This window comes from Maylandia zebra, linkage group LG11, assembly GCF_041146795.1.
Source record: "Maylandia zebra isolate NMK-2024a linkage group LG11, Mzebra_GT3a, whole genome shotgun sequence".
In the NCBI taxonomy this organism is placed as follows: Eukaryota; Metazoa; Chordata; class Actinopteri; order Cichliformes; family Cichlidae; genus Maylandia; species Maylandia zebra.
Window position 1 is genome coordinate 24,161,730 of NC_135177.1, and position 10,314 is coordinate 24,172,043.

Consider the following 10,314-nt stretch of genomic DNA (forward strand, 5'->3'; position numbering starts at 1 on the left):
TAGAAAGGTGTTAATGAGAAAAATGTCATTCCAAGAAATTACTTTGTGATAATGAGAAGGCGTGTAATGTTATGAGGATTGAAAACATTGCAATGCCAATTGCATGCATAGGTCCCAAATTGCTCATTACAATTTTTTTTTATCATTTCAAATATAAACATTTGGCTGACAAAAAACCAAAATGTTTCTGTAGAATAACGTGCAAGTTAAGAAACAGTTATGTTATTCTTTATCAACTCATATACACATTGGAGCAATTAAAGGATAATATGCGCGATTATTGGCTGTGTGTGTGCGTGCGTGTAATCCAACTGTGTTGTCAGTTGGATTACTCAGAAGGTAAGGACTGATTAATATAAAAATGTTACCAAAAGTGGAGCATGGGTGAACCTACAATTTTAAGTTTTGGAGTCAGATTTAGAGCCAGGATGACAGGCAGACTGAGGCGAACAAAAAGCGAGCTGTTTACTGCAGACTGATGTCAAGGTTGTACAAATGTGAATCATGAGGGACAAAGGAAACTGAAAACTATAACTACTGAAACCTAAGACTTGAAAGCACACTAAGGCCTTCAAACACCAGAAACACCAGAGGTCGGGACCACTGGGAGGGAGAACAGAAACATACACAGACAATATACACAGAAGGGTAATTAGGGAAAGTGGAGATAAGACACAGGTGAACTAAATCATACAGAAAACAAGGTACAAGAAGCAAAAATAAAGGAAACGCACAAGGAATTCTAACTCTCAAAGTAAAACGGGAAATGTGATAATTAAATAGGGAAGACATACACGTGAATGAATTTAATGCACAAGACTTGACATAGCAGAAAAGGAACACAGGAAGGATTACAATTACAAGGCAACTAGGAACCAAGAATGGGGCTAAATTTACTAAGAGTAAAAAAAAACAAGAAATGATATAAAACATTAAACAAACCTAATAGAAAGTCAAAAAAAAAAAAACTTACACAATGGGCAAACTAGCTGAGTTTTTTTAAAGGCTGACATTTTGATATAGGACAAAATTGGGCATTTCACATCACAGCTTCACACACACTTCTGAAGTGGGATAACAAAAAAAAAAGTGAGGCATCATGTTTAAGATAGACTCTCAATATAATCACAATATTAAAAAAACGATCCGGATCCAGACATTCATCTGGATCCAGCAGCTCATTTGTTCATGGTGTGGACCTCATTGATATCCTTGTATGAAGTCTTAGACTGTCTTCTGTTAGTTTCATGCACACTTCAGTTTGTTATCTGAAGGTTGAGTGTATTTTTTCTGAATTAAAACAAAAGGTATATTTTCCAGACGGGGGTAAAACCGTGCTGTAAATGATAAGAATGATATGTTTCTAGTTAATTGCTTTATTATTGGTGTAACTGGTAGCGTAGGTGTGAGAACATTAATCAGCAAAAACTGACAAAATGCCATTAGTGTGTAGATAGCTGCCAGCCAGCGATAATTACTATACTTGACCTCAGTTTTCACAGAAACCAAGCCACAGCACGTGACCTCCTTTCAACAGTGAAACGGGGACTAGGTTTAAGGAAATAGGGGCAGCCTCAAGTGACAAGTGTGACTATAGCTGAGTAGCAACACTCAAACAGAATACAGAGATGACTGGATGAGAGATGACTGTGCAACAAGACCATGGCTGATCATGAACTGGTTACAGCAAAACTGGTCATGCTTATCTTGAGGTTTCAGTATCAGTATTGATGCTTGACCGTAAGAGTTGATACGTCTAAACAGAACTTCAAAAGTTCTTGTGCCAGGAACATGTTGACTCTTTTGTTATGAAGTAAACAGATAAACAACGCCACTTTTTAGTTGACAAAATCTGCATGCTGAGTCAGAGATGAGCCAGTCAGTCCTCACAGCTGGACTAGAAGACTGTGTGGGGGAATCAACAGTCTATTTGCATGTGCATTTTTGCAAAGACCTATGTATGCCAAACGGGTTAGTGTAAGTGACACTTTATGTGTGACACAGAGGAAGACTGGGTGAGAGGGAGGAGGAAGAGTGAAGAGATGAAGATGCTTTTTTTGTTGCTACCTATAAAGGAAGGATGTGGTTTTTCTGAGGAAGCACTTGTCTTGCTCTGCTGAATGAGCTCTTTAGTATACTGTAATAGCAAAGTCGCGTGAGGTAACGCTCTGCTGGCCTCTTTAATAAAGGACTGGTCTACTACAGGATGCTCTTTTAAAAATTATGGTGCCTATAAATATAGTTAAGTGATACTTGCCTTACAGCCTATGCTTAATCTCTGTAGTCAATTTCACAGTATGCAAAGACGTTTTTATCAGGTCCTTTCCAGAATAACTAATGATTTCAAAGTAATGGCTTAACCACTCAGCGTCCACTCAATTGGTGATTCGTTTAGGAGTAAAATGATACAAAGGTATTAAAGGTTCATCCCTTTATAGGACATTTTCAGATCTTTGGCACATTCAAGCAGAAGAGAGCAAGACGAATGTCATAGACTGCAAGTGTGGAAAGAAAGTGAAAGACGTGCCCAGACCAGGTCCCTGACAGAAGCTGGGAAGAAGACACAACACGGGAGTAAAGGGAGAGCACGGGGATGTATTATCATTTATCGCACTGTAAATAAACGCGCCGTTAGCGTTTTGGGTCCTATTTTCCTCCACATCCCCACGGCTTGCCCTGGCAAACCGTGACAGAATCATCCCGCGTCGGTGGAGGCTGCACACTATTAAGTAGCTCCCTCCGCCGATGCTGATCCGCTGACGGTGTGTGGCATCTTCCTCGGGCGTGGCCAGCAATCTTCAGCCTGCAGCCCGGCCTCCTGGTTACAGCCACAACCACGCACACACCTCCCTATAAATACACACGGAAAAAAATAACAGTGAACACACACACAAAATATAAAAAGGTCCACAACTGCTCAGGGACCCTGGGTCCCTCAGAACGTTTTTTAACGTTTCAACGTTGTCTTTAATTAAAGAGTAGTTAATAAGCAACCCCGTTTACAAAAAGCAGCTGGCACACCTTAATAATGTAAACAACATGGCCTGCAGAGAGGTCAGTTAAGCATCCATAGCAGATGGCAGCACCTGCCTGCAATGATGGTACTTGTGACACAAATGTGAAAGCTACATACATGATATGTAGTAATGTCCCCTCCCTTTCATCACTGTGCTGGCTTTTAAATTCCTCTTTATCCCCTGGGAGGCAATCTTTTACCTTTTCATTCATTAGATCACAGCTCAGGCCCCAAAACGCTTCTGGATCGTCTTTGGTTATGTTTTTTATCTGGGTCCGTCCTTTGGGAGGTTTACGGGCTTGCCCAGCTGTGAGCAGACGCACAGAAAGACCCAGAACCCGTTTGAGACATACATAAATACTGAGCCACCTACACCTACACGTTATTATTACAGCTGTTTGGCCACGCCATTAACTCTGCAGTTATTGAGTCAGCGGAGCGTTGGCGACTTTTCTGCACAGTGTGGCTCAGCACTCTGTAACTTCACTTGGTCTCGGCTTCATAGATAATTTCTGTGATTCCTTAATGGCGCCAAAAGATTAAGGGGTGTTGTTCAATATTTTGATATATACGATGCCCTCCCCCGCAATGACGAAGTGGAAATCGTTGCTGGAGAGAAGACTGTCTGGAATATCCTGCTTAGTCTGCTGCCACTACGATGGAGGACTGATGGATGGATGCCAGATTTTAGCACTCACACTGGTGCGTGGACGTGCAGCGGCTTGCAGTCCTTGCCACTTGTATACAGAGGTTTTCTGAATATGAAAACCTACAATGCAATGCTAGTATGAACTACTAGCCCACGCAGTCTTTCGCACCGAGGTGAACCCCTCCCTGTATTTGGGAAAGACTAAATCACCCTCTCTCCGAGATACTCTTTTTATCCGGTCAAGCTACTGGCCTATCGATGTTTAACTCTATGTTTTAGGTTGTGGATTGTTCCCTTAGATATCTGTGTATATATAGTCTAAAATTTAATTTAATATCTTTTTTTAATGTAGAAATTTCCAATTCATTTTTTTTAAAAAGCTGAAAATGATCGTAGTGTGCTTTTATTTACAGATAGCTCCACATCCCAAGTGTTTTATGATTCTTGTTATTGTCCTTATTGAACTGAAGTTGACTTGTCTGCTGGTTTAACGGCTTTCCTACAGGTTTGTTGTGTTTTTGAACCTCAGGTGCAGTTTTGCCAGTTTGCCTGTGAAACTAATTCCTGTGAAACGTGCGCGTCACAGCATTTCCCGTTTGAGACCGCCTCCCCTCTTCAGAGACTGGGCAGCAGCAGTTCTGTCGCGCTGCTTTCTCTAAAATATATATGTGTACTTCAGTAACTGAAATGCCGATTTCCACGCAAAGAGCTGAGGTTAAGAAATATTCCTCAGAGTGACGGTGGTCGTCCAGGTAAGTGACAGTTAAATATCTAAGCAGTGTGTCTGTGGGAAGGAGCGATTCATATCAGACTGTGGTGGGCGTTTGTGTGGTGGGTAGTTAAATCGAAACCAGTGACAAGAAAAAAGTTAAATGAAAAGTGCAGGTTAAGTTCTCAAACACGTCAGTGTAATCTGTAAATACGTAAAAATAAGACACGTCGAGTTTTTGTGCGCTTAAAAACACTCGAAAAAGTTTCTAATCTCAGCCTTTGACCGCGACAGGGAAGCGAAGAGGGAAGCTGCCCAAACAAGTGGCGCAGATATGCGACCTTCGTTTACTGAGCACAAAATCAGTCTCTCTGTGAATTATTTCTTTAGGGATCACACTGTCTTCACAGTAGTCACACCCAAACTCGTCCTCTTTAAGGTGTTTAAATTCATTGAATTAAGGGCTTGTTAACGGGAGAAGATGCATAATGTGCAGTATTATGTGTAGGATTGTATAAAGCACCGCTCTGCTAATAGTCAGCTTTAATAAAAAATCCAGGCGAAAACATTTGCAGCCTCAGCCCCCGCACGCGTTACATTTGTGAGATAAATGAGATAAATTATTACCTGTGCAGCGGCTTGGAGAGAGTTTCGTTTAATCTTCTCACCATGCTGGGAAAACCACTTCTGATAATTCAACCTCTACCACACATACCATTTCATCTAATCTATTTAAAATTTCTGTCCAATACAAGTCTATGGACACAACGTGAACCCGGGGTTCACTTTGTTTCACTTCTGCTAATTTAAATGTAAAAAATAATTTTTAATAATGCTCCACATCTCTATGCAAACTCCTTCTATGTTATCAGGAGTTGAGCAACCAAACTTGGCAGGTCTCGGGGTTCTTATCTATCATCAGATGTTATGATGTCATTTGGTTGCCTAGCATTCACCTACCAACTGGATTAAATAGCACATTTTTAGCATTTATGCAACCATAACACCTGATAAAAGCACAGTATGTCTTAATGTTATGACACAATACTGTAGCATATGAGTAGTTCTAAAGTGCACAAGCAAACATGGTAGCGGCTGACGCGATTAGAGCTTTAAAATGCATTCTGCTCTCTGCCAAAATCCTGCTTTATGATTTTTGTACTGTGCCTATTCCTAAAATCCTTTTTGTTAATTACCATTCAGCTGACCAGAGAACAGACCGCAATCCTACACAGCAGCCAAGGGGCCAGTACGAGGATCGGGGGCTGATGGAGTGCAGCAGCTATGCTATGCAACTACACTTCCTCAAATTAGTGGACTTTGGGTCATTTTGATTATGGAGGCCCTTCGGCACAGAGGACAGAGGAGTAAAAAAGCCTCTTTTGGCACCTTACTTTGCCTGATGGTGAGAACACCTTAAAGGTCACTGCATGAAGAAATGAGAAATTCCCTTGTTGGGAACTTCTCTTTGGATATTCATTGTAAATTCTTTGTTTTAGTGCATGTTCATCACCACTTTGGCATCGTTACCAGAGTCACAGGAAGTTAATAAGAACTGTAAACCTGACGAGTTTCACACTGAAGATGGAATATGTTGCAACAAATGCAGTCCAGGTACTGTATGAGCCACTGTATGTCATATATATCCACAGTGACAAGCAAATAATCTGAGACATCATCAAGCTAACTTTTTGTTTTTACACGTAATTTTCCTGTTTTCAGGTTTTAAGCTTCAAGAAAAATGTCATGGTCCCAAAGAGAGATCAACCTGCACACAGTGTCCGGGAGGACAGTACTTAGAATTTATGAACTACTCCCCCAACTGCCTACCTTGCAGAACCTGCAAAGGTAGAGCAACTTTATCCTTTCCTGACTCAGTCTAACATGTTAGATTTAGAAGTATATCTTCAGCTTCAGGTTTGCCTTACTTGATTTTCTTTTGTGTGTGTGTGCGTTCCTTTCTGCAGCTTTAAAGAATGAAATCCAGGTGTCGCCATGTTTAGGAAACCAGAACACTAAGTGTCGATGTAAATATGGATATTACAAGATTAGAATTGACAGCGAAACCTTTGATTGTCGCAGATGTAAAACGTGCAAAGCCGATGAAGTGGAAATGCAGAAATGTAAGCCTTAACTTATTCCAGTACCCACTAAGTCATGGCCCATAATGCATTTCTTCATGTGAGTCTAAATAGAAACAATCTTGCTGTTCACAGGTACACCAGATAATAACACTGTGTGCAGATGTAAGGACAATTACTACAAAGACAACGGCAAGTGCAAACTGTGCGAGAGGTGAGCATACGACTGTTGTATGTGAGCTTTGTGTGTGTGCGCATTGTTCCTATTTCACTGTTTGGGATTGTTTGTTTAAATGTTAACGGGGAAGTGTGTTTGTAGAATTGAAACTCTCAGCACATTTCTCAGTCTTTCCATTTGTTGGCAACAGAGAAGTTATGACACATGAAAACCTGAGATGTGAACAGTCACTGAACAAGTTCTCATTTGTTAAACACACGGTCGGTCTGTCCCACTCAGGGAGGAAGTAAATGTTTATAAGTCTTAGAAACACTCGAGTCAAGCCGATGTAGACAGATGTCTTATGTGGATGTCTTATACTTAAAAAAATAGAATTATGAATGTAAAAATCATGGCAACCCACATTTTGTGTTAGTTAATAATTTAGCATGTGGATAGGTACAGTGGTATTTATCATGGGAAAAAACCTGAGAGCCCAAGGGAACTTGCTGCCCGTACTTTCAACAATCCCGAGCTACATTCTTTCTAACAAATAAATGTAGCAATTAGTAGTGATTGTGACAGCTGAATAAGTGTTAATTCAACACTAATTACTTGCTTAGTGGTAACTTTGAAACAGTACTGAAAGTGTGAAAATGAAATTGCTTGAATTCATATGATGATGTAAAAAAGGCATCTTGGCTGTCATGTGAATCGTTTCCTCTTTAAGATGTGCTACTTCCTCGTCCGTGTTATGAAAAGTGTTCTCTCTTCTCCACAGTTGCTCTCCTCAGTGCAACCACTTGTGTTCAAAACCCACAATAGGTGAGCACCAACCAGGCCCTCTTTCTCACAAAAGAGTGAGCAAATAGAATAATCATAGATGTACTTAAGCATATTATAATATTATTAATAATTTTGTTGACTAAGACATAATGTATGTTTTTTCAATTCTCAACTCCAGTAAAACTTTACATTTTCTGTACATTTTCTTTTCTTATGTTTTAATATGGATCTATTTTTTTTCTGTAACTCTCTAGCTACTTCAAAAGAAAATACGCCCAATGAATCGGACTCTTTTGTCAGTATAATTGCTGGAGCTGGAGCTGGAATATTAGTGTTGATGGTGTCGGTGGTTTTAATGACGTACGTGATCACGAAACGACAAACCAAAAAAAGGCTACTACGGTCCTCCCAGCGATCTGACACTTCCCAGGAATCTTGTGAGGTACGTTGATTTAACTGCCGGTCGTTACTTTTCTCAGTTCGGTCTACAATCTGCAGACATTAAATAGGATCTGCTCTTGTTTTATAGCAGGTCTTGGTGAAGAGTGAGGAACATTTGGAGACCATTGTGACAGAGGTTCCTCAGACTTCTGTGGCCCAAGTGGAGACGTCCAAACTGCCTGACTGTGTCCCGCTGGAAATCAATCGTGAGTGTATAGCTCCTCATCAGAGGTCCAGTGTGCAAGCTTCAACAAAAAGTGCTCAGTTGTATCGCTTTTGCTCAATACCCCTATTCATTTCTCCCCCCAACAGTCTCTGAGCTGATCTATGCCGTCCTGGATCTGGTACCTGTGGTGCAGGTGAAGCAGCTGGTGCGTTGTCTTGGTGTGACTGATACAGAGATTGAACAAGCAGAGATGGATCACCGATCCTGCCGGGAGGCTCACTACCAGATGCTGCGGGTGTGGGCCTTACATTCAGGTGGAGGAGGACGAGGTGGAATGCTGCACAGGCCACTGTTCAATGAATTATTAGAAAAACTAAGAAATATGCACCTGGGGAAAGCAGCTGAGGAACTGGAGACAAAATATGGCATTCAGTAACTCTGTAAAACGTGCCAAGAGGAACAAAATGCTTATGAGCCCAAGTATTGCTGGCTTTAAGGACTCAATCGTGGATGCCAAACTGGCCTGGTGCTACAACAAAAGCAGCAGCTTTATTTCACAGTACACATATGAGACTGAAGACTTTGGGTCCTTCTTTGACAATCACACAGCGAGATGACGGGAAGAAACAACTAAGAACAAATGAACAAATGGCTGAAAGCGTCGCAGGAAACGTTTGCATTCAGATCATTTTCAAAGAGCTTTTTACAATGAGTAGTTTTTTACATTTTGAAAACCAGGATTATTTCTTTATTGCTGAGCAATATCTGAGAAGACTGATGCTACTCTCTTCACATTATATATAATCCTACAGCTATTTTGTACCTTTAAACCAAGCCAAGCTATACTCCCCAAAGCAAACTATATTTCCCAAAGACGCAGACATTCATTAACATGACCAGTGTTAAAGGCTAGTTGTTCCTCTGGCTCTAGAATGACAGTCCTACGCTGCACCAGTAGAGAAGTCCCAAGTTGGGCGTTGAGACAGTTTTGTGACCAAAAGTAGCCTCAGGAACAAATCTGACAACTTAAAAAACAAACAAACCCAAAATGAGCAATGTAAGTGTAGCGTGAGACAATGTGATGGTGCAATTGTAGAAATGCCAAAGCAGACAAATAGATTTTGAGGTAAAACATGCAAAAAGAAATGTTTGAGATTCCAAAAGAAGGTCTAGTTGAGTCATGCCAGGTAAATGTTGGCACGTACGATGGAAGAGTGGTGGAGAAATTGCACTCATTCGTTGTAGCGTAGGATTCAGGAGGCGTTATCACTGTGCGATCGGCATACCTCAAACTTAATATCCTGCTAAAGCTTTTTCCTGCTAAAATCTTGCAGTCTGAATGCACCTTAACCAATGTGTTATTTCTTTATTATCACTATGACAAGTCTCTTAAAATGGTTGATGCATTTTGTACCGTATGCATTTCTATGTAGTTTTATTAACTTTTAGGGGAGTCAAATGTATCTACTTTACTAGTGTGTTTAACTTAAGCTACCCATTTTTTTTTATTGTAAATAGTTGCAATTAAAAAATAGTTACAAGTTAAACTTATTATTGCAAAACATGTATTTCTTTCTAGAGGGAAGTGGTGTATTTAATCCCGGTACCGTTGAGTTAACAGGTAATGTTTTAATAGGACAGTGGTTCACAAACATTCTGTGGCATGCTTCAACTTAAAAATCAATTTATCAACCCCCCCCACCCCCACCCCCACCTCCTTTCCCTTGCAAGAGCTCGTGCACGGTTTCTGTCACTCATTAACATCGATGAGGAAGGAACTTAAAAAAAGAGGGACAGAGATTCTAGTTGAATTTCAGTCATATGAAGGTCAGCACAGTAATACTGACAAGCTTTTTACCCCTTGATTGTGCATGTTCTTCCTCTGGTGCTGCACCCACACAGGGAGGCCCACCTTGCAGTTGAGGACCACTGAAATTGTATTGGAAACTTTGTGGTTCCTACTTACAGTAGGGCTGACTGCTGCCACATTCAATGATAAGCTTTCAATGAAACCCTATCATGCAAGCATTATTCATACTGCTATAGAAAAGAGGACACACCTGTTCCCAGTGTCTCTCAGCTGAGCGACTTTTATAATACAGTTGTTTCACCGTGCAGATTCACATAGCAATCAGTAACATTTGAATTGAAAAGTGTATTTTCAAATGGTTTTATACTTAAAACAAAAATATTTACCGACTGGATGATGATTGTCAATCAATGTTGCGCATCAATCAAATGTAAAACTCAAGTTTTAATAAATGTGTCATGTCTCTTTCTCTGTGTGTCTGAGTTACATGTGTGAAAAA

General features: G+C 40.5%; 1 protein-coding gene across 2 annotated transcripts; it reads left to right on the top strand.

The window, feature by feature from the left end:
* Positions 1-4,201: 4,201 nt before the first annotated feature.
* tnfrsf1a (tumor necrosis factor receptor superfamily, member 1a) lies at positions 4,202-10,284 on the top strand. Of its 2 annotated transcripts, none has more exons than XM_014410597.4 (10): positions 4,202-4,417; positions 5,578-5,779; positions 5,874-5,988; positions 6,097-6,222; positions 6,342-6,497; positions 6,591-6,669; positions 7,394-7,437; positions 7,653-7,840; positions 7,931-8,045; positions 8,152-10,284. In XM_014410597.4, the coding sequence occupies exons 2-10, from the start codon at positions 5,711-5,713 to the stop codon at positions 8,439-8,441; spliced, it is 1,182 nt and encodes a 393-aa protein (XP_014266083.1). In that variant the 5' UTR covers positions 4,202-4,417; positions 5,578-5,710; the 3' UTR covers positions 8,442-10,284. The 2 variants fall into 2 exon arrangements, with proteins under 2 accessions (XP_014266083.1, XP_004550839.1); XM_004550782.6 differs by having other exon boundaries at positions 4,210-4,417; positions 7,928-8,045.
* Positions 10,285-10,314: the final 30 nt, after the last annotated feature.

Excerpts from the sequence above, each read along its gene's own strand:
- tnfrsf1a (XM_004550782.6), top strand. The coding sequence starts at position 5,711 with ATGGAGGCCCTTCGGCACAGAGGACAGAGGAGTAAAAAAGCCTCTTTT. Across the intron at positions 5,989-6,096 it reads TTGCAACAAATGCAGTCCAG|GTTTTAAGCTTCAAGAAAAA; the intron begins GTACTGTATGAG and ends TCCTGTTTTCAG. Across the intron at positions 6,670-7,393 it reads AAGTGCAAACTGTGCGAGAG|TTGCTCTCCTCAGTGCAACC; the intron begins GTGAGCATACGA and ends TCTTCTCCACAG.